This window comes from Zonotrichia leucophrys, chromosome Z (assembly GCF_028769735.1).
Source record: "Zonotrichia leucophrys gambelii isolate GWCS_2022_RI chromosome Z, RI_Zleu_2.0, whole genome shotgun sequence".
NCBI classification, from domain to species: Eukaryota; Metazoa; Chordata; class Aves; order Passeriformes; family Passerellidae; genus Zonotrichia; species Zonotrichia leucophrys.
Window position 1 is genome coordinate 37,710,672 of NC_088200.1, and position 25,271 is coordinate 37,735,942.

Here is a 25,271-nt window from a genome sequence, read left to right on the forward strand (position 1 = left end):
CAGTACTATAACTTAGATTGGAAGTGACCACGGAATGTCTCTAGTCCAACATCCTGAACACAAAACTTGCTTCTTTCAAATTTCTTTGCCCCCTGTCCTTCCACCATGCACAGCTGGGAAGTGCCTGGCTCCAGGCAGTGGCTCTCAACAGGCACTCTCTGTAGGTACGGGCAGCTGTTGTTAGGTCCCACCAGAGAAGCCATCCTTCTCCAGGCTGAACAGAGCTCCCAGCCTCTCCTCTCAGGGCCTGTGCTCCAGCCCCCATGTCTGCTGGTGATCCTATGCTGAACTCACTCCACTTTACTGATGTTTTTCCTATAGTGAGGACCTCAAACCAAACAAAAAGCAAAATCTGGGAGTGGTTTCAGACATGATAAGAAGGGAATAATAACTTTCTCCACCCTTTGCACCACTACGTTATTCACATGGTCCAGGATGTCACTGGCCTCTTCTGATTCCAGAGCACACAGCTTCTCAGGCAAATATCCCCCAGGATGCTGGCCTGTCTCTGCAGAGCTGCTGCTCAGTTCCTCTGCTGCACTCTGCATCATGGCAGGGCTCTGCCTTCCTGAGGGCACGGTTTGTCATTGCTGAATTTCATTAGGCCTTTGCCATCCACTCCTGCCATTCGTCCAGGTTCCCCTGACTGTATCAAGAACGGTGCAGCCAGCAGGGCCAGGGCAGCCATCATCCTCCTGTATTACTCCTGGTGAGGCTGTAGCTGCGTACTATGTCAATTTTTATGTCATTCACTTCAAAAAGGACTTGGAGGTTCTGGAACATGTCCAGAGAAGGGCAACAAGGTTCATGAAGGATCTAGTAAGATCTAGTAAACATGTAATATAAGGAATTTCTGAGGCATCTGCATTTGTTTAGTGTATAGAAAAAGAGGCTCAGGGGAAACTCTCTACAATTTCTCTGCAAGGAGGTTGTTATTTGGTGGGGGTTGGTCTCTTCTACTGTGGCTACAGTGAGAGGACAAAGGAAATGGCCTTAAGCTAGAAAGGGGATATTCAGATTAGATACCAGAAAAAATTTTTCATTGTTATAGTGGTCAGGCACTGAAATAGGTTGCCCATGGAAGTGGTGGAGTCAATATCCCTGTGTATGTTCAAGAGGCATCTAGATCTGGAGGTGGGTTTAGCGGCAACAGTGGCAGGCAGTGCCAGGTGAGTGATTGGACTGGATGCTCTTGTAGGTCTCTTCCAACCTTGACAATTCCATGACTGCTGGCTCTGCTCTCCAGCACATCAACAGGCACCGCACAATTTGGTGTCATCTACAAACTGGGTTTGAGTGTTCTCCATCTCCCCCTTCAGACCACTGACAAATACGTGCATAGGTCACAGAACAGACCTCTGCAGTACCCCACTTTTTACCAGTTCATTAACCAATTGCCTGTGAGTCTGAGCATCAAACCAGACTTTTACCAACCTAGATCTCCACCCATTGAAACATAAAGTTCCTGGATACAGAAATAACATGGGACTGCTAAAATGGCAGTAAATGACATCTACCATCTTAACACCATCAACAGATTCCATCATTTTATCAGCCAGGCAATCGGTTTGGTTACATACTATTTATTCTAGTAGCTCCCTAATGATGCCATTTAGATTGGGATTGCCAAGCTCACACTAGTTTTCCTTTGCTCTCTCGCAAACTGTTCTGTATATTTTAAAGACTGAAAATTAATAAGTGCTCTTTTTGGTTGTAGGACTTGTCTGGGAAGGGAAAGGAAAAAAGTAGACAAGTACATGACAGTGCTCATAGAAAAAATACAGAAAGATGAAGAAAGTATAGTATGCCACAGGTATAGACAGTTACTAAAGAATCAAAGAATTGTTGATGTTGGAAAGATTTTCCCCCACAAAAGGAAACAGGAGACAATGTTTCTTCTCCTTCAAAATCAATACAATAATTCAATTGATTATTACTTAAAATAAGATCTGGTCTAACAGGACTCTCAATCTTCTTCAAACAATTTTAAGTTCCCTGGCCCTGCCAGTCTCACAGTGACCTTCAAAACACACAGGATGTAAACAACAATTTACTGTCCCCTTAATTTCTAAACAACCTAAGAAGATTATACTTTAATACACCCTAGAAGCAGAATTTTAAACACACTGTTTTGAAATTCTGAGCCAGAGAAATTTTCTTTTAAATCAGCAGGAGGCATTCTCCATGAAGGTCAACCATTGACATTAAAATCCTTTGATGGGAGAGGCTGCTCTTGGGTTGATACCAGCTGTGCTTTCCAGCCTGGGCAAAACAAAACATGTTCAGACATGCTGATATACCAAAGAGCCTTTCTAAGTTGAAGCATATAATAAGATTGCATAAAACCTGAAAGAAAAGGGGTCTTTAACTTTTAAGTAGTCACAAAATCTTCTGTAACTCACTGGATACAAAATTCCTCAGATTGTTTTAATTAAAACACTTTTGGACTTTTTACCAGGAGATTTGTAGGAATTCCTGCTGTTTATTCATAGCTGTGTATTTTCTGAGATATTAGACACGTGGTACTAAGAATCTGTGACTTTGTGTTACCTGCCATCAATCTATTGAACACTACAAGTCTTGCTCCAGGCATTTTGCAAAACATTTCTTTTTCTCAGGTAGTTTTTCAAATACAGCAGATTAAGCTTAGACAAAAGTCTGCTTGTGAGAACTACAAATACACATACTTCTAAATAGAAGTCAATCAAGGTTACAAAACATATTTATTTCTCACCAAGCACCAAATCTTTATCTCTCTAAGTCTGGCTGACAAACTGACTTCACTCTCAGCCAAAGATTAAGCTGGAAACAGAGCACTGCATAGTTTTCAACTCATATTTTCTCTTACATGAAGAAAGCTTTCAAATCACCTTTATGTATTCAGTCCTGCAAGCTTCACATTGCACAACCAATGAACCTGCTCATTTTAAGCTAAGCAGCTATAGCAGTCCAGTCCATGCACAGGCCAGAATCCAGCTACCTTTGTGTAAAAGTAAGAGCTGTGTGTTGTGTCAGGGTGCTCTGCAGCCTGCCATTCCCAACAGGGAACAGCTGCCTTCAGGCCCAGAACTGGCCATGGAATCCCTCTCAGACCCTAATGCTAAGTTGTGTGCCAAGTAAAAGCCATGGGATTGCCATATCAGTATTCTACTGATATTTCACAGGACGGGACACCAACATGTTTTCTGTCCTTTTCTTCACGAGCAGCCACTGAAAAACACAAGATTCATTCTCTCCTGTAAATGTCAAGAATATGCAATAGATCATATACTCATTTTTATCTTTCACTGAAAAAGCATTTGAGTATCCAACTGCCATTGTCCTGTAAAGTGTTGAGAATAAACATTTACCCCATACATATTTAAAATGTAGCCTGTCATGACTACAGCATGTTTGGACCAGTGTGGGCTAGGATAATGAAACACTGGATGGTCAAGCATATGGTGGGTTTGCAACAGTCAAATATGCAACACTACAGTAAAGCATAACAAATCCACCATCAAAAAAAAAAACAAAGACCAAGACAACTCCCTAAGGATATCTTTGAAAATGTCTGCAATGATAAATCACCTCCACTGCTTAAAAAACCTTCAGTGACAAAAGGATAGCAGCTAGATTACAAGCACATTGTAGAAATCAGACCAAGAGGCACAGCTAAAGAAAGAACATCAGTGCCTTGTAATGATAGCTGGTTTTTCCTCCACAAGTCTTCTCAAACATGTCGTATCTGTGCAAATAAAACATTTAGCTGTAGAACATATCTGAAAGCTGTTACAGAAAAAAACCTATCGTTTTACTATATATACAAGTATACAAAGGATTTATATGGACATTTTTAATATCACAGTGTTACTCTAGAAGTTACAAATCCTAAACACCTTTCCAATCACAGTGGTCCCCAACTTTATATTACACTTCAAACACGTTAAATTACATTCATGAAGGTTTTATGCAGTTGTCCTTCTGCAGCATTCGAGAACACAAATTGTCCTTCTGCTTTATCTAATTTAAAAACTGCTTATATGTGACATGCACTTAGTTTGACAGAGGTGTCTTAAAAAATTCACAGTGAGCCTATTTCAGAAAAGAGGGAGTGAGACTGAATTATCATGCTGAAGAAAGATAAAAGGAGGAAGGTTATGGCTGGCAAAACTTGAACAAAGCACAGTCACAAAGTGAAGGCAGTATGAACCATGCAGAAAGACATATTTATGACATGGAGAAGCCTTTATGTTGAAAAAATCCCTTAAACTCAATAGTAAAGGGTGTCCATGCAGGGAAAAAGAAATAGGAAGTACCTATACTGCTGCTGGCACACAATTTTTCGATTACTGACAACATAGAAGAAATGCACAAGAAAAGACAGACAAAAAAAACCATGCAGGATTTGCATGTTAAGAATTCAAGCAAATAATGATGAAGGCACAAGTGGGATGTGGTGTGTTGTGGCCTGAGGTACATATTTGAAGAAAAAGGAGACACTGAATGGGAAGGAAGTGGGATAAGAGGAACGGGGGAAAACATGGAAATGTGAAAGGTAAGAGAGAGCACGAGATAGATGAAAATAAAGGCAGTGTTTAGAGAAAGAAGAAATCAAAGATGTAAGAACAAGAAGGAGGGAGGGAGGGAGGGTGGGTTGGACTTCATGATCTTATTGGTCTTTTCCAACCTAAATGTTTCTATGACATAAGCAAAGCTTCTTGGCCTGCTTCAGAGAAAATGGACCACACTCTAAACCGCAACGTTACTTGCTATCAGGGGCAGCCTCCTTAAGGCAGATTGGTTAGAGCTCATAGCATCTCTGCCCTCCATGTCAACAGGAGGTAAACAAGCCAGAACACTTATTGTCACCACAGCCCCCCTCAGAAGCTGTCTCTAGATGATCAGACAACAAAGACAATCAGCAGACAGAACACTGATGTGTGGAAGTTGCATTAGGAGACAGGCTCCCAGATGTAAAGTGGCAGGGTACAGCACAGTAAGGTGCTTAGCCTCCCCCAGGCCAAGTGTAATGAAAGCACTTACATGCTGTTGAAAGAACCTTGCCGTAGAAACAACCTATCAGATTCTAGTCTAAGAATACAGTATTCTCTTAGAAACCTTTTTCTCTAGTACCATCTTGACTGCTTTTTATACACACACCCAACTTCTTATTTCCTGCAGAAACAATTTTTATTCACCCTTGTGATTCTCATTTTGTACACTGTTAGCTAACATCTCAGTATTTCATTTCCTTTCCTGTTATGCAGGCATCAGATAAATCAGAATACAAGGATATGAAACAAGAATAGTTTTTTGAACAGGGAATACAGGTTCCCAAAACAAAAAGAAAACCAGCCTATGAGTACATATTGCCAGAGAATTGAAGTCTGGAGACATACTGCCACAATCCTGTTGATGTTGGAGCATATTAAAGCAGATGTTTCCTGTCAAGGGTTATCCTCTCCCTACAGTCCATACCAGTATATTCCAGCAGTCACTTCAAGCAAATACAAGCAACACTGGTTAAGTATTTTGAGTGAATTCTCTTGTAATTCACTGCTCCATTTGTTAATGCCATATTTCTAAGCAACATTTAGAGTCTTTTCGATTATTGCTTCCTTCTTTTTAAGTTTAATAATGCCCTTTGAAAAAGTCTTAAGCAACACATCACGCACACAAGTGGAAAAGGAACAGCCAAATCCCTAAGTTAATGTGCATAATTTTTCTTTAATAGAGCTAAGGAAAAGTTCCAGTTCCAGGCTAAACTGTGGCCACACAATATGGACACACCATACAAAGAGGCAGTTTTCATTTGCTGTCTAGCATACACTTCAGGAAAGATCTCTATGACCTCCGAAGACAGAAGCCAAGTGGGCAGGAATTGATCCAGTTCTCCCAGAGGAGAGCCATGCTTATTACCAAGCAGGCCAAAGCTCAGTGACCTTCAAGGAAGTTCCAGGCGTGTGTGATACTTCTTAGACTGCTCTAATCCATGCAGGCAGCCCACACCCACCCACCCAGGGACAGATAAGGACCTACTGAGAGCTTAGGGGACAGGATTAAAGGGAGAGCAGTAACTGGAGACATTACAGCCTGACGGTCTGCCACAGGCCACCTGACCAGGCAGACCAAATGGATAAAGGCCTCTACAAACAGACAGGAGCAGCCTCACCTTCATGAGCCCTGGTGCTCATGGGGGCTTTCAATCACCCTGGTATCTGCTGAACGGACAACACAGAAGGGCATTTGCAATCCAGGAGTTCCTAGAGTGCATGGATGAATTTATTTTTTTTTCCTCCAAGTGACAGGGGAGCTCACAAGGAGACATCCTAATGATCTCACCACAACAAGGAGCTGGTGTGGAACGTGAAGTGCACTGACCATGAAATGCAAGATCCTCAGGGCAGGGAGGAGAGCACACAGCAAGCCCACTAGCCTGGACTTCAGAAGAGCAGATCCTCTTCAAGGATCTGCTCGATAGAGTGCCATGGGACAAAGCCCAGGAGGAAAGAAGGGCCTAAGAAAGATGGGAAACATTCAAGGATCACCTCCTACAGGCTTGACAGAGATGCATCCCAATGAAGAGGAAGTAATGCGAAAACACCAGGAAGCCTGTCTGAGTGAACAAGTTGTTCCTGGACAAACTTAAACACAAGAAGAAAGCCTAGAGAGGGTAGAAGCAGGGGCAGGTAGCCTGTGAGGAATACAGATTAATTGTCGAAATAGCTGGAGATAATGCTAGGAAAGCTAAAACCCTGACAGAATTAAATCTGGCCAGGGATGTTAAAAGCAACAAGAATAGTTTCTATAGGTACACTGGTGATTAAAGGAAGACTAGGAAAATGTGGACTCTTTCCAGAAACAAACAGGAGACCTGGTTACTGAGGACATGGAGAAGGCTGAGGAAGTCAGTGGCAGCTTTGCCTCAGTCCTTACCAGCCACAGTGCTCCAGCCACACTGCCTGAGTTGCACAACCAGCCGAAGGCATACCTGCCCATGGCAGGGGCTTTGGAACCACATGATCTCTGTGAAAACTGCACGGTCTGCACTGAACTACATGACAACATGGAGCTCCTAAGTCTTCAAGAAAACAAGAAGAACCACAAAGCAAAATAAAAAAATAAATTAATTAAGTGTCCTGGATACAGACTAAAAACTTTATAACAATAAATATTTGTAAGAATGGAAGGGAAAATACTTAAGTCCTTCCATCATTATCAGTTGCTCAGTTTTATTTAATAATCAGGCTTAGTTCCACGAAACTAAATAAGGCAGTAATCACCATGAAACAATCTTTGTGCCAGAAGGTCAAGTAAACATTGCAAAGAATATAATTCAAACGGTCACAGAGCATTGATGGGGACTTGAGTTCATGCTTTCTGACATATTTATCAAACTTTATGGAAAGCAGACAGAAATGTCACTGTTTCAATGTCACTGTTTCTTCAGCTCTTACAGAAATGCAGATATGGTGTTAACATACGAAATGAATTCTACTTATATCATATTTCAATATAACAATAAGGAGATTTTTTGACTGCTGAACAGAATAAACAAAACACACCAAACACTGACCTAACAGTATTTCCTTAAACTAGACCATCTACCCACAAGTAAAGAATATATCCCCAAAGACTCTGTCAATCATTAGAGGAAGCTGCAAGCTCTGAATTTAGTAACACCTCAAAACTTCCTGAATAGGCAAACAGTAGATACAGCAATCAACCTCTCCATACAACCTACCTTTCGCTTTAAAATTACTATTTCCTGATAAGACACACTTAAGGGAAGCAGCAGATCACTCTTGTCATAGTAAAGCTATGCAGCCCGATGAATTGAGACACAATTGATTTAGCCAAAGCTTTTCCAAACAGAATATATTAATGCAATAAAAGAAACCATCTTGTCTTGATATTTACAGTAAACTCAGGCCTGGATGAAACTTTTTCAAAATTCAGCTGCTAACACAAGATGCTCATATTTCCTCAGTCTAAGGAGGGTTTTGATTTTTTTGTATTGAATTATTACTTCATCTTTTTTAAAATTCCACAACTTTCATAAAAAGGTCTGCCAGATTAGGCTGTAAACCATTATTTACTAATAAAGAAAAATAAAGTTTTACGGGAGAATACAGTGAAATATTGGTACATGAGATTTACCAATTTACTTCCTCTCTAAACTGAATTAAACTCTTTTATTGCAAGTAAAAATAGGAAAAATTAGTCTAGGTTTTGACAACCAAAATCTTGTCAAAACCAGTTTAAAAAATAAAGCACATAAAGATTGGGAAAATTTGAAGCTCTTATCAAAAGACTTCACAATTTTGGAATTTCTATGTAATAAAAAGTAGAGATAACTAATATAATGACAAGGTGATACAAATAAATATTTCATCTTACTTGTCCAGAGCTGTGCTGGTAGGCATGCTCCTGCCAAATCCTCGGACCCCCGTCTGACAAAAGTAGGGAATGCAAGACAGATGGGCAGCAATTATAGCCAGAGAATCTGATGCATTAACAAAGAAACCATTTTGGCCAAGGATCATGTAGCGGTCCTGGAGAAGAAAACAAATTTAAAATAGCATCCTAAATTCCATGTATTGAGGACACTTAATTTCTTTTCCTAGATCCACTGGAGGTAGAGAGAAAAAGTGCAGCCTTTGGGTAATTCACATACCTGTCTGGGCAGAAAAATTTACTGGAATCATCCTGGCATGTTTATAATCTCACTACCACACCATCACGCCCTCCTGCCTTGCAAATCAAAGCTCCAGATCAACTTCTAGCTTCTGCCTCCTACGTGTCACTTCAGCAGATCTGTTTCTGCCAAGAGAATGCTTGTGTAGGAGAATCTTTTTGCCAATTTCCCATACACACTATTATGGGAGTAGGAGAGTGTTTTGTGTTTACTGAGAATAGAAAACAGCTTTTGTTCTTCAGAACCTTTTAATCTTTCTCCCACCTTGTCAGGGCAGAAAGTTCTTTTGTAATACATTGCTTTTTATTATGGTGACAATGCAACATTAAAAAATTAAAATAAACAGAGGTTATCACTCAGTGATTTGTTTAGCTAAAAAGTGCTTTGTTTAGCTAAAAAGCCCTTAATTCATGATGCTAACCAAAAAGGACTTATTGTTATTACTGTTTACTGTGACAAGTCTGTATAATCTATATGCTGCGTGCTCCTAACCAAGGAAAAAAGTGTTACACCAGCACAAGACAAAACCAGCCTGATACTCAAATAATTCTCATCCTGCCTTCAAATTCTGCTTGATTTTCAGTCATTTGCAGAGAAAAATTACAACATGTGTCTGATTTATGGGTTGCAAATGTTACCATCTGTACCTGAAAGTAATACCACTTTTAGCTTCAATGGGTTACTGAAAACCAGATAAATTATACTTACACATCTCATATCTGACCCCAGACAAAATAACAACTACGGTGGAACCTCAGGACAGATCTAAATACTTACTCCATCAGCATCAAAAGCTGCTCCAAATCCATACTCGCCACCTTTCATAGCCTCCAGCAAGGCAGTTGCATATGTTAAATTTGGATCAGGAGGCTGTCCACCAAAATCCTCCAGTGGAATACAGTTGATGGCAGAATTTGCAGGAGCTCCCAATTCATCACACAAGATTCTTCTCACATAGGGTCCCATAACTGTGAAAACAGAAATCTGCCATGCAATCACAAAAGCATATGCTTGACATTCAGATTTTTTACAGCACTGTGGACACTGCATACAAAATATAATTTCAGCAATTCTATGCATCTGTCCTTGCAACAACCCCCAAAGTATTATTTCACCGAGGAATATGTGATTGTCCTCAAAGTAAATAACTAATCAGTACGAAAATAATCAATTCAACGTGAACATCAAAATGGTGAAAGACACAGAGGTTTTTTTACAGATTATTAAGTAAAGATATTATCATTCACATAAAGGAGGTTTTCTCACTAAAATAAATAATAAAAACCCACTATTCTATGTGTTTAAATAACACATAATAGCAAGGAAAGTTAACACTAGGTGAATACCTATGGGAAATACACCTATCTTAAGATTCCAATTCATGTGAAAATTGCAATAGATTTGTCCACTAAAGAATTTTACTACATTTTAGTTTCCACCATGCAGAGAATAAATTAAAATTTTCTCGAAACTAACTCCAAAATACTTCTTTGTTTTGTTAAAGATATGACCAACTACAACCTCATGCTGTTACATACCATAATTATTACCTGCATTTGGTGACTGAAAGGTCACTACCTGAGCACTCTGCATCCCTGATCCAGGTGTGAACAGGTCACTCAGAGGCTAAAAATGCATGGGTGACTGCTCTCCCTTTCTACCACCTTACTCCTAAATCTTGCTAATTGGAGCAGCAGAGACCTGAGATAAAACTGTGTGAGTGAAACCTCTCTCCATGAAAATGTAGATGTTAATCTACAGCCATAAAAATACATTCCCCTTGTATACACTTAATCTACCTGTACTTTAAATTGTAGATACCCATCTCTCCACCAAAATGCAAGGTCATAAAGCCAATTCTGTGCCACCTTGCAAATAAAGTAAACAAGCTAAGTCCTTTAAAATGTTTGTGATGCATCAGTTTTTCTAACCCTAAACAGACTATGCATCTTTTTACAACATGTAAAAATTCTGAACATGAGAGCTCCAAGGAATTTTAGTAACATCTCTCCAGTATAGTACACGACAAGGGGCAGTGCCTTCCTCACTGCTCCCTCTGCACTGCTAAAGGACAGCATCTGCCTTTTTGACACAGTCTGGCAAAACTGGGTGTTCGGAACTATCACACTGTACTAGATAAAATGCTTTACAGAAGTTTTCTATGTCGGTCCAGCTCCTTTTATGGGTCTGTTTTTGTAATACCATTAAAGAATGAAACCCGGTTTGCTTGACATAATCTGTTTTCCATAAGATAATGCTGAACAGTCTTACTCACGCTCCTATCCTTCAATTCATTATCTGCAGCAATCCTTATTTATATATTCATAATGTAGCCTAAAATAGATCTTATCCTGGTTTGTGTTTCCCCAAGTGATACAGCTTATAATTTTTTACTACCAGTACATCACTGATCCCTTTGCTGTCTTCTATGACACTTTCAACTTGTCTACAGTACTCCGAAATTTGCTCACTTTTAACATTAGTGAGACAGAGCTAACTCTTTAATTTATTTATTCAGACTTTACTAGTTTTATACCATTTATAATTTCCTCTTAGTAGAGACTGCCTTGTAACCTCCTCAGTCACTGGACACTTCATCACCCTGTCACGGCAAGATTACCTCACCCTGCTTGCTTCCAATGCAGAAAGAAAACTTTTATTGGACACATATGTCCTTGCTTATTTATCAAGTAAGATAAATCTCTTTGCTTGGTAAGAAATATAACCCGTAACTAAGACTGCCTTTGTTGTTAGTATAAGGTTCAAATCCTTCCTTATTACCCTTAGCTTCTATTACATAAAAGTCCAACATTTATATGCTGTATGTTATTGGGAAACCATTGCAGTATACAACTTTTATTGGGAAGTTATTTCAGTGTATCTACTGAAATTCTGTCCCAATAGCACTCAAGTCCATACCTCCATTCATGGCATCAATCCTTATTTTAATCTGATTGGGTCCAGTCAGCAAATTTCTGATGGCACTGAAGTCAAAAATACTTCGAAGGAGATTGAGGTAGATTTCCACGGAATCCACAATTTCCACTAGAAAAATCACACCAAAAAGGTGACTACAGTTCACCCAAGTGAAGTTATTTCTTCCAGATCTCTTCCACCCAACAGAACTAAAATCATCACACAGCTTTGCTTTGAAAAGAGGAAGAGTCTAAGGCTCCCTCTGCCTTCAGTGTGGCTATTATCAAGCTTTAAGCCTTGAAAAGATCAACAGTTTTGCCTGCCAAAAGACTCTAGAGATAATCTAAGTTGACAGCTCCTATTTCACTGAAGACATTCACACATCAAAGTAAACTCTTAACAGATCGTTCATTAAACCACTGAAAAACTTTGCAAGCTAAATAGGTTTATTTTCAGAGGAAAAGGATGTTCACGGCAAGTTGACACCACTCAACTTCTACCTGATAGAAGTACCTATCTGCATGATTCCTTCAAGAGAGACATGCAATCTATTTTCTAAATTCTGGCACCAGGAATACCTGCGTTCAGTTTGTTGTAGGTGGATAACAAACTACAGTTTTGCATTGTAGATCTCATATTGATTTAGGAAAGCAATGGCTCATCGATGTTTTTGCTAAGTTCTTGATAACTTGAAATTTAAATTTGTAAAAGGAGAGCACTACAGTTTTTCTATTTGGATGTAAAACATTAAACAAAGATGAATTAATGAAAATAAGTCTGTCATAATGAAAGTAGCAACCAAACAACTGTCAAAAGCCATGCTTCTCAGTAATCTTGGAGTTAATTACTTTTCCTGATTAAATTTAAAAGCATATGTTATACGACTGTCTTTTCATCTGGTTAAATTAGTATCTTGAAATATCTTACTTATAAGTTAAATTATTACTTAGAATCTCATTCAATTTTGCACAGAAACACTAACCTCTCACACTAATGCTCTTATTTAGAGTAACATGAAAATGAGAGACATTTTTTGAGCCTGAGAAAAACACTTATAATAGATTGTGACAATATGCTTGAAGAAACAAAAAAAAGGTTCTCAAGGCTGAAAAATTATCTGTGAAACCTACTTGAAAAAGAGTCAATTCTATGCTATATGCTGAAAGTTTTAAACACCTACCAGGACTATATTATTGGTCTTCTATGCCCTGCTCCTTACAGCATTTTAGCAGGCCCTAAGCTTTACACAATTGAACAAATGTGGCAACTCTGGTGGAGCTGCTCACACATGTGAATATAAAGCACATGAAGGATTAAAGTCTAAAAATTATTTTAACTCTGGCCAAACCTCCGTTGTTCCAGCACCTCTTGATTCACAGAGGGTTGGATTCTTGTAGCCTTGATTCACAGAAGTTAGTTCATACAACTGATGAAAAAGCAGAAGTTTCAAATGCATAAGAGAGTATCTTGAATTAATTTTTCTATTATTTTCATTCTTTCTGCACCTTCAATCTGCACTGAAATCTGTGTAAACTGTATTTTTTCATGCACTTATATGCCAATTGCATTGCTTCAGTAGAGTTCCCTGATAGCTCTACTATCTCAGGTTGATGTATTCTTAGAAGATGTGATTGGAAAACGATTTTTTTTCCTTAGAAAAACATACAGAAAATCTGCAAATATTTGTATGAACTTTTATACATATTTGGGGGAGAGGAGTGTCTCTTTTTGTTTGCCTAAAAAAGCCAAACATGTTCTTTACAATAAAATAAAATACCCCAGTGAAATGCAAATTTAAAGACTTTTTTTTAAATGAAAAATTTTATTTCTCAAAATGTAAATTGTCTCAAAATTTGAAGTTTGGGTGAAAAACAAAATGGCTTTAATTTTAGGGCATCAGGAATGCAGAAAGTTCTTGAGGCTGCACAGAGTTTTACAGTATTTGAAATATATGAAATATACACTAATTTTGAAATACTTATCAGGACCCCTAAATTTGTTTTTGACTCCTTCAAGAAAACAGCTTTGTTAAATAATTTGAAATCAATTGTAAGCATAAAAGTATTCACTATGCCTAAAATTAAACACGTGCTTAAGCAATCCCTTTACATTTGGAGTTGCTGGATGTAGAAATCCCATAACTTTTCAGAAAGTGTGAACAAAAATGAATAAACTGAGAGTCTCACTTACTCTTTTATCAATTAGTCTTCAATAAGGAAACCATTCCTAGACCAAAAAGGTTTGTGTTTATACTAGCAAGCATACATTTAGCAAAGATATTTGGCTGAAAGAGGAGGCCTGATGCACTTAAAAGTCTGTAACTCAGAGTCCTGAAATGCAAAATAAACATAATGCACACAGCATTGGAGACAAGCAAAAGGAGCTGGAAACCATGGTGCATTTAGAAAACTACGATCTAACTGCAATCACAGAAACATGGGACACGAGGTTCATGACTGGAGCACTGCAGCTGAGGGCTGCAAGCCTTTCAGAAGAGACAGGCTGGGTCTTTTCAGACAGACAGGAGGGGTGGGAGGTGTTGTGCTCAATGTTATAGAAGGCTCAGATTGTCAAGAGCTGCCTCTGATAAACAGCCATGAACAGACTGAGACCCTGTGGGTAAAAATCAAGAAGCAGATCAACATAGGGCTCTGTGGTTGGCCACCTGACATGGGGAGTCTCTTGATGAGACCTTTTGCTTTATTAAAAAAACCCAAACTCTACTCCTATTGGCAACCTCAAACTTCACTGCAATCTCTCCTCCAGGTTTCCCGGGACTGTGGCTAGCTGTTAGAATATTTCCAGCAGCTGCTTTGATCTTTCAGATGATACATGATAGACCAGCGTCATCTATCTAGCCTTCTTAAAGGTTTTTGACACTGTACCACATGGCATCACATCCAATATCTCTGAATTGCAGAGACATCTGATCTGATGGATGGACTATTCAATGGAAAAGCAGTTTGCTGGGTGGACACAGCCAGATTGTTGTGGTCAATGACTCTATGTCCAGGTGGAGACCAGTGAGGAGTGGGTTCCCTCAAGGCTCTTGGTCTTGGGACCAGTCAGTACCCTTCAATATCTTCACCAATGACATCAGCAGTGACACTGAGTGATCCTTCAGCAGGTTTGCAGATGACAAAGCTGAGCGGTGCAGCTGACACAAACGGAGAAGGAAGGGAACAAGTTTGAGAAGTGGATTTGTGAGAATCTCCTGAGGTTGCACAAGTCCAAGCAGGAACTGCTGCACCTGGGTCAGGGCAGTTCCAGACACAGGCACAGACTGGCAGAAGAACTCACCAAGAGCAGCCCTGCAGAGAAGGACTTGAGGGTTCTTGGGAATGAAAAGCTGGGCATGACCCACAGCCCAGAGAGCCACACGTGTCCTGGGCTGCATCCAGAGCAGGGTGGGCAGCAGGGCAGGGAGGGGATTCTGCCCCTCTGCTCTGCTCTGCTGAGACCCCACCTGCAGGGCTGCATCAGCTCTGGGGTTCTCAGTACCAGAAAGACATGGACCTGTTGGAGCAAGCCCAAGGGAGTGCCACAAAGATGATCAGAGGGATGGAGAACCACTCCTAAGAGGACGGGCTGAGAGATCTGGGATTGTTCAGCATGGAGAGGTTCTGAAGAGACTTACAGCTGCCTTCCAGTATCGAAAAGGCAGCTGAGAATTTTGAAACAGGCAAACCATATTATGACAAGGGGGAAGGGTTTTAAAGTGAAGGAGAAGGGATTTAGATTAGACTTTAGGAAAAAATTCTTTATTGTGAGGGTTGTGATGTACTTGAAGAGGTTGCCCAAAGAAGCTGATGGATGCCCCATACCTGGAAGTGTTCAAGGCAAGGCTGGATGGGACTCTGAGCAACCTGGTCTAATGAAAGGTTTCCTTGCCCATGATAGCACAGTTGGAACAAGATGATTCTGAAGGTACTTTCCACCACAAACCATTTTGTGATTCTATACTGTCTCTTATTTTGGTAACTTTTAGTAAGGTATCTCGAAGAACTGAAGTTCTGCTTATATAATTACCCATTATAATTCTGCAGTAGTACTAATATTTAGACTCAATGGATTTAGCATGAGTAAAAGCACACATGGATACCTCGGAAAGGTTTGAATTTGTTCTCCAGATCAAATTCTTGTCTTCCTAGGCGTGATAAATCCACTCTGAGATCAGGACAAATTGCATATTCCTCCAAGGTTTTGCTGATTTGATAGATTTTTTCTGAAACTATATCTGGAGCAGGTCCTACAACAGAAAATAATGTGATGGGTCATTTCTTTTAAATGAAGATTTCCTATTTTAAAAATGAGTGCTATAGCAAACATTTTTCTGAATATATTTGAGTTACTATGGAATGAAAAAAAACAAAGTACTGCAGTAAATAAAGTCTGTTCTTTCCCTACAACACACGTTAAAAACATTTTTCAAAAAAATAAAACATGGAAATACACTGCATTACTCACAACATTTTGATTGACATAGAGTAAGTTATCCAGGGGCAAGAAAGATGAGGTAACCACAGTCCTATTTGTTTGGGCTTATTGGTCAAGGACTGCCTTTTCTCACTCTGCAAGGAAACTCAACATAGCTATCAAAGGAAAGCCTGCTCTTCAGCAGCACGTTCTGGTGTTTCATAGACTTTCTGCAAATGCACACCTGTGAAGATCAGATAGCTTGGTGTTCCACATTATTTCATTAGAAAAAAATACCGTTTTTAGAAATCTTATCCATTTAACAGTGGTGCTGTGTTACAGTTTTCCTCCACTACCTGAATGAAACTTATCTTTGTTGAAATTCAAAATGCCTTAATTGCTTAACAATTAGCAATTACGACCTGGATTGGTTATGTCATTCAGAAACAGAAAACACATCTTTTGAGTTACTTTGATTGCTACAGCCTGAAAGATGGCTTTATTTTCAAAGATTTACTGTCAACTAAATTAAAGCTGCTGGCTTGGTGTGAAAATTACTAGATGAACTATGCCATATGCAGTGAAAAGGTTGAGTCCGAGCTGCAACTGAGTATGAATTGCAGCAAGTCCCTTTCCGGCTTATCTGACCCTGCACAGTTTATATTAAAGCTACACTTCTACTCTAAAAATTATGTTTTATTCCCTCTGTTGTGCTCTCTCTCCTCATCCAAAATGTCTTTGAAGGCTTTTTCAGTACGAACTTTCCATTTGTCTAGCAATGCTGCTATATGCAGCAGTGCATTGCCATGTAAAGTAGTGTCTTCCATCTCAGATGCAGTGCACCAGATGGCCCAAATCACTACAATAAAAACCAGCCACTATACTCTTCATTTAGCTTCCAAAATGACTTCTTACTTGTCTCCATTCATTTAGCTTCCAAAATTGAATATTACTTATCTAATCCAAACCCATCCAAAGGGTGAGGATGTCATTAGCTACAGATCTTCCTTGATAGATGGATGTATTGTCTACTGATATTTCCAGCTAAGGAGATCCCACAGGTCACTCTACATTCTCTTCTACAGCTACAGAGACAAGCCATTTCTGCTTGACCTGGATCTGCAAAATAGACTGAGCAAGAATACAGAGCAGCAATAACCTTCCCTAGGAGCTTGTTGCTGTGCTTAAACACTGTCTTCAAGTCCAAACACCTTGCCTAATACTTAACTCACATTTTCTCAGCTGGAACTTAAACCAACTACTTTTCATTATGGCCCAGCTGATTAACATAAATAATTAAACCTTGTGACGTGTGTTTGAGGACTGTTTCATACATGAAGCTTACTAGTCTTTTTGAATTCTCTTTAAGGCAAAGCACACTAGACTCCAACTGTTACCCATTTATCAAGCAGATTTTAGATGCATGTGGTGTTTTAAAATTCATAGAGTGCTAATTCATCTAATGGTTCAGCTCTGGTATATGTGTGCTGTGACCCTGGCTTTTCTACTGGCTGACCTGACATAGTCCCTGTAATCCCTCTGGGATTCAAGCCTATTCTGTTTATAAAATCACACTCATTTAACCCTGCATATTTTTCAGTTACACAAGAGAGAAAGGAGAAAGCCCCCCATCTCAAGTTCTCCCACCTTCAAAATAGGGAAAGAAACATTATTTAAGTACTTTCAGTTCATTTTTTTTTTCAGATGGAAAGCACTCTACATGTGTGATATACAAGGTGTCAGCAACCTCACAGAATATTACATAAGTGTACACAAATCTATAATGTAAACCATACAGAACCTATAACATATACAGGTAAGTTAGAACCCGTAACAACATAATGTGTTAGCTGTCAATTTCGGAAAACAAGACTTCAGCTATACACAAAAATTCCCTTATTCATTGGTGGAATTGCAGTGGTAAAATGGTACAACTCCCTACCTGGATAAGTTACTTCCTGGGTAAACATAAGAAGTTTCTTGTGTGCTTTCTTCCACACAAGACAATGAATCACACTGCTTACAGTACTTCTGAAATTACACGCTTTAAAGTAAATGCCAACACGAGCAACACAGAAATATGAAGAAAACAGAACACCCTCATAGGCATCTTTATAAAAGGATCAGAATTGTTACAGTAATCTGGATGCCTACATAAATGACTGCAAAAACCAGACAGCAAGTTATTTATAGAAATCTTACAGCAACTCCAAAGACTTCAATGAACACTTAATGCTTATTTTTCAGACCCATGTACACAAATACACTTATATTATTTAAAGAAAAAGAGATGCCTACATCTTTCACAATTTTAAGAGAGTAAATAAAAACCACATAATTACAGACAGTTAGTCATTCTCACAAGCCATTTCCAGGACACCAAGATGCGATGTTGTAGTGTCTTTTTTTTAAAAAAACCATACCTCCGTTGGAAACTTCAAACTTGACTCCAAATTCTCCTCCAGGTCCCCCAGGACTGTGGCTAGCTGTTAGGATAATTCCACCAGCGGCTTTGATCTTTCGGATGATACATGAAACAGCAGGTGTGGATAAGATCCCATTCTGTCCAATAACCAATCTGCCAATCTACATGGGAAAAACAAACCAAAGTAGTCTGAGCACTACTAAAGTTTTGAAAATTAGTATATAAACACACACACAATAGGAATATATATACAGGATAGAAATGGTAAAGTCTTGGTACAGAACATACTCTTTTGCAGAGAAATATCCATGAGTTGCTTGCATGCTAACCTGGAGCACTGACAAAAAATACTGTAACCTGGCACATTTAACCCCAGTGGCCTGGATGTGACAGTACAGCAAGCAAACAGCAGTGACAAGGATTTGCAAAGCTCCCAAGCACAACACTAGGCTATCATCCTGCTAACCAAGTAGGGTTACTTCCAGGTAACCCCACAAGTCAGCAAATCCTCTCAGATATTAGTACAGTTTAGGGCTGAACCCATGGATGCATTTGCAGGGCTGGGACTTTAACAGAAAGAGAATAGAAAGCAAATTGCCTTTCACAGAGCAGCCTTTCCGTGTAATCACAAGTACGACTCCGCATTAGGACCTACAGAATCTTGTAGTTACACTTCTATTGCATGACAGCCTTGAATGTCCTGCCCCACAGAAAGCATTGCTCCTCCTTCAGCTATCAGTGGCTCTTTGGCTATTCCAAATGAATAGTTTCCCAGGGCACAGCTGAGCAGGGGAAGTTCCCACCATTCTTAAAATAAAAAAAAAAAACCCTTTCAGGCGGTGTTATTAAACACTGACTCAATGTGCTTGGTATTATATGCAGTTCCACTGCAAGGTTCCAATTTCAAAACCATGCCTTCATCCCCTACGCAGATACTACAGTTTCAGTTTAACATAAATAATCTAGGAGCCAACAAGAAATGTATTTACAAGAAATGCAAGAGAGTTCCAATTTCTGGGGAACGCAAAAGGAAGATGCAAAAAAGCAAGGGTAGAAGGAGAGGTTAAGTGTTACAGATGAGAATTGAGGCAGCTGCACAAGGAGTTTGAAAGGATATTGTTGAAGTCTGGACTTTCTTAATAACATCAATATTTTTAAAAAATCAAATAAACCCCCATCACCACCACCACTACTGAGCAGTAGTTTGGGAAGGGGCAGGGCTGTTAGGGTCGGCAGAGGGAAAGGCAGAACACCAAATCCCTTCCACTCCCCATCTGAAAGCAGACTGGGAACTGAACTTCAGAGGTCATTCTCTAATTTGAAGGAGATTTGACAACTCCACAGTCTGTTCAGCAAAGCAACAGCACAGGAGGTGTCACTACCTGCCTCTTGTCCATATGGAGCTCTTCCTTCGTATACAGATGACCTTCTTCTGGGCACTCACAATAGGACCTTAATGGTTACTTAAAAGTGTGGGTTCAAATTATTTCAGAAGAGCAAAGGATTAGGAGATTATTATTTAGGATGGTTTTGTACACTATTTTGATTTCAAAAATTAGGACTACAAAGAAATTATCAACTTCTACCATAAAGTACTTTTTTGATAATTCTCACCAATCACAAACTATGTCTAACTGTTTCTCTTTCAGTAAGAACCACAGGATCTGCTTTTGAATTTTAAAAAAATGTGCAGAAAATGCACTCTTCTGAGATTTCTACCTCAAGCTCTGATGAAAGAATAATTGTTTGTCTACCTGCTTCTCTTTTCAGAGTTTTTGCAGATAATTCTGAAGCTATGGAATGTTGCTAGAAAACAGGATAGCTCATACGTTAAGAAACAAACAAAATATTACTGTGAAAAGAAAAACATTATTTTAAAAACCTTGAAATTGTTTGTTTGGAATATTGTTCCTCCCTTTTTTTAAACTATGAAGCATGTAGAAAGCTAGAGCAATGACTCAATCTTCCAAATACAGCTGTCAGAAAGGGTTGCCAGCTCTTAAAACAGTATTGTGTATGAGTAAACAAAAGGAATATGACAGCAATAACGTTTTACAAAATGCTTGAAAACAACAATCTGAATCTATCTGGAGGCATTCAAGTATAACCATATTTACACTTGCATACAGGCTTGTCACAAACATGGTTTTGGTATTTCTAAATCTAAAGTAGTGAGTTTTAAGCTTTTGTCCTCATAAACATAACTGTATTTTTAAAACTTAGTAGAATCCTTAAATTATTCAAAATACACAAATTACCTAGGACTATTTCTGCTATATTTCATTTCTTCCCATTCAGCAGATGTCGCACAAACCAGTTTTCCCATTTTTCTGGATGCCAAATATTAATATAAATATGAGTAATTTGATTTGCCTTAAGCACTTGTCATGAGGCTACTATTTCTATACCAGTTTGAAATATTTATTATGCTAATTTCTGTACTATAGAAATATTGCAGTATTTAGCATTCTAAATTAAGGATCCTACCAATCAAATTACATAAATGATACAATAGTATTTTATCTGCAGGGACTACTATAAAGTTTCACCTTTTATTAAGGCCATCAGTGCTTCTACAAAACTCCCTCAGGACAGTGCAGACCTTAAAGGTATAAATGTGCTATCCATCTTCCTTTGTTGTTTTAATTTTGGTGGCAGGAATGCACAAAGTCATCTTCTCAGAAACTCTTCATTTTGAATCAAATGCTAAACTAGCATTAAATTATTTCTTTAATTAATTTAATTAATACCTGTTTTTACAGACTTCTCACAATCTAAAACTAAAATGGTTACCAAACTGTACGCACATACTGGGTCACAATTAAAGTTCCAGTAATATCCTTCTGAAAATCTTGGACAATTTCATAGCATGGAAAGATTATCTCTGGAATTCAAAAACTTGCATGGCTACAAGATCACAGGCATGTAATATCTCTTCTATTACTGCATCCCTATGCCACATTCTATTTTGTTCCTGTACTTTAGTAACAACAGCAGAAACAAAGATTCTCAGCAAACAGTTACAGCTGAAAGAATAAAGTACCCTAACAGGTACTTTACAGGAACATTTCTATGCAATATTACCACTTGCAGCTGTGCCTTTTCAGACAATTCGGCTGATTACTATGGAGTCACTTAATGTTTTTTTAAATTATTTTTCCCAGTAATCTCTCACATGCCTCAGCCAATTTTACTTCAACGAACATGAAGCAAGTACACTACATCCTTCGGGCTGTGCCTTTCTGTATTTTACTAGTATCTTTAGGATACTATAGTAAAATTCAGGTACATGAACACCACACTCAGTGTAGAAGCAAATAAATATCACACAGACCCAGGGAGGGAGGGAAGATTTGCATGAAAGGCCATGGAAAATAAAACTAACGTGGTATTACATAGGAGACAACCAGAAAACTCAACTCTGCCATCTCACACTTCTGTGAGATGATACCCTGCAGTTTCTCTAGCACGTTGTCATGACTTTCCACATTCAGAGTAATGGCACTGCCTTCTGATCCACCACTGAGAGTCACAAATAACAGCTTCTTGTTTAAATGTATCCTAAACCTTCCATTAAAAATCAGACACCCCATCCAGTTGGTCTAATGGAATATTTACATCTAATACATAGAGGAATTGTATTGCACTGCTACTGGCACGACACAGATGAAAAGGGAAACAGACCCTCAAATACTCTCCTACCACCCCTACTTTGTCAAACTGATTGTTGCAACCCAGAATGGTACAGGGCCTCTGTCTGCCCTTCCTCACAGTCCCCCACCTTCCCATGACATGCATCCCTTACCCAGCAGTGTTTGCTCCCATCCCAGCTGTGTGCCCACTGAGGGACAGCCCTGGCTGCTCACGCTCAGCTCTGATCAGCAGTTGGTGGCACATGTGCTGCTGGCAGCTGCACAGCAGGGGCCAGCCTGCAGCTGTGCAGGCTGCAGCAGTGGTGCATGCACCTGCAGCCCGCAGCTGGAGGGCATGAGCCGGCAGCACCGAGGAGGAGCAGAAGGCAGGCCAAGCCCTGGCAGCTGACTGAGCAGGGGACCTCATCTCATTCCTTGTACTGGAGCCCATGCCAGCCGTGCTAGGCTGTTAGCACAGGGGGAATGTGGGATGAGTCACCAAGTTAGAACAAGAGGAACCTAGCAACTCTAAAGGGCAATCCATTTACAGATGATAATAGAAAATCGCCTTTATTTTTGTACTCAGCCAGCACAACTAGCCATGGCTCTCAGTATGTGTCTTCCAGCAAGGAGATTAAAGTTCAGTTTATCAGCACTGCTGGCACTCAGGGCAGCTGAACATTTTCATTGCACCTTTCAAGCCTTCCCCACGTTTCATCTGATCAAGCCTACATCAATTCACTTCTTTCCCTGTGGTTCCAGCTACATGCTTTCTCATGATATTAACCTCATCCAAAGGGACAGATCTTTGCTCACATGAGTCTCTTCCTCTGCCCCTATTTATATAGCACAGCACTAAATAATGCTATCAAGGAGATTTAGATATTTTCCCAGCAGGTGTATCTTAACAGCCAAAAAATAAAACATACAACTAGTACTAATGAAGAAAATGTGAAAACTTACGCATTTACATTGTACTTGAGAGAAACAGAGGTGAAGATGACCAGGGTGAAGACATTAAAGAGGGAACAGAGCATTAGAACATGGAAATGGGAAGCCTTTTCAATAGCTCCCTACCAGCTAGGCTGCTGAATTTCTGAGGACTGTGTCATTAGCAAGAGAATCATACATGAATTCAGGTATTTGTGAGAACTGTGAGCAGAAGCGTTAGGGGTTTGGCTTCAGAAAGCACTAGGGAGAAACTGTGTTTCTAAGAAACTTGCAGTAACTAAGAAAGGGGAAATAGCATTATTACAGCAAGGTGTCAGAATCATGTCAAACTGGAAATTTCCTGAGGTCAGAAAGATATTCCAGCAAGATGAGGAATGTGACAGAAGCAGTAGGAAGGAGGCAGGCTGACAGGAAAAATTAGTCAGCATAACTTGGATGAGAAGACCCTGCTCCTCTAAATCCTAAATTTCTTCAGCACCTCAGTTCTTGTGGCCACTGAAACCCATTCCTGTAGTTCCTACCAGCATGTGAGGCCCTCAGCCTCTGCAGGGCAGCTCTTGCTTCAGCTGTTGCTGCACCTTACCCCACCGGGCCAACAGGCGCAATTCCATCCATGAGACTGTCTCCACCGGGCCACAAGGGCAACGGGGCTAGGGAGCTGCACTCCTCCATGCGCTTCCCACCTTCCTTGCAACTCCCCACACACCAGTCCACTCCTCTGCCCTGCACTCACTGCCTGCACGCTCCGTCCCCTGACACTGCAGATGGAATCGCTGTGCTGGTCTCATCACTGTCCCCACTTACAAGTGTCCCCAGAGAGCCCTCCCACACCCCGGGCCACATAAACCCTGGCCTCTCACAAGTCCCTATATATAACAGTGATTTTGCACTAGGTAGACAGTATGTAACACAGTCTCTGAAATCTTTAGGCATCACTGAACATCTGCTTGATATTATCACCATGTTGAGAACATACTTTTGAAGTAAATTTAAAATGCTCATTATTCATACAAGGCTGGTTGGTCTTGTATGTGACAGCAAATCAGCAGGGAAAATTCAAGCACATATGGAGATTAATTTCAAAATTGAAAGAACTTTTGAAAGGAATGCCTTTTGAATAAAAAAATCCCTATTAAAAAAAACCCTACAGAATTATATCACTCCTCCTTCTGCCAAACCTAGAGGATCAGTCTAGGCATCATAGCGAGAGATAGCAGTTTCAACTGGATTATGTAGAGTTTCCAGCTTTCTGTCTATACACATCCACACATGAATGTGTATATACAGAAAAATCTCTTCTCACATGCGCAGAAGAGATAAGTTCTCTCTTCTTCTAGCAAAAGACAAAAGTTCTCTACCTGGGTTCTTTCCTACATTCAAAACTGCACCAAAAAATTTGTATCCTGTCTGACAGGGGTTTCTCCCACCGGTGTCCTCCAGAATTTTATAATTTGTTTGCAAGTGACCAAGAGGAGAGAACTGTTCTTTTCCTAAGGTTGCGGGTAAAATGCTGAATTCCTCTTCCTTCAACAGTACCATTTTCCTCTAAAATATCCTGAGCAGCAGGTGCTTGTTCGATACCTTTACTTCCCGCGTACTTAGTCCTAACTTTGCTACTCTTTCTCCTGCAGAGTGCCCCTATGTTTCAGCTCCCATGCCTTCCCCCTTCTAAGATAAGGGGCGAAACCGCAGGGCACGGCCGGCAGTCTCCAGCGGTTGCCACCCCGCCGATGGAGCCGGCGCCTGTCCCGGGGCCGCCGGACGGGGCAGGTGCGGGGCTGGCCGGCACCGGCGGCTCCTCCGGCTTTATCCGTGCGCCGGGCGCTCTCCGGGAGATGGCACCGGCGGGCAGGGCGCGGGGGCCGCTGCCAGGGACGGGGAGAGCAGGGGCACCCGCGGGGCGGCGGGAAGGGCGAGGGCACAGCTTACCCCGTTGGCCGCGGCCATCTGAACGACGATCTCGATGGCGGTCTTGCTGAAGTACCTGCCGTCGCTGCCCACCACCATGGTGCAGCCCTGCCGGTCGCGGAGGTCCACGGAGGAGAGGAGGCTCTGCACGAAGTTGGGCAGGTAGTTGCGCTGGCCCTCGAAGAGCGCCGTGGGCCGCCGCAAGCCCCCTCCGCCCGTGGGGCGCTGGTCCTCGTAGGGCGTCGTCTGCACGGTGAGCACGGGGATGGGGGTCCGCTCCATGGCGGCTGCGCTGGCCAGCGGCGGCCGCGGCGCACGCTGCCGAGCCGGCCGTGCGGAGCCC

At 40.5% G+C, this 25,271-nt stretch overlaps 1 protein-coding gene across 1 annotated transcript in view; it reads right to left on the minus strand.

Moving 5' to 3' along the window:
- PGM5 (phosphoglucomutase 5) overlaps positions 1-25,271 on the minus strand; it is a 68,445-nt gene extending 43,174 nt beyond the window's left edge. Inside the window, exons 1-6 of the mRNA XM_064736570.1 lie at positions 24,950-25,271; positions 18,436-18,598; positions 15,699-15,845; positions 11,600-11,725; positions 9,458-9,648; positions 8,383-8,537 (exon numbers count right to left, since the gene is read on the minus strand). Coding sequence (XP_064592640.1) covers positions 8,383-8,537; positions 9,458-9,648; positions 11,600-11,725; positions 15,699-15,845; positions 18,436-18,598; positions 24,950-25,210 — 1,043 coding nt within the window. The 5' untranslated portion in view covers positions 25,211-25,271. The remainder of the gene's footprint in view (positions 1-8,382; positions 8,538-9,457; positions 9,649-11,599; positions 11,726-15,698; positions 15,846-18,435; positions 18,599-24,949) is intronic.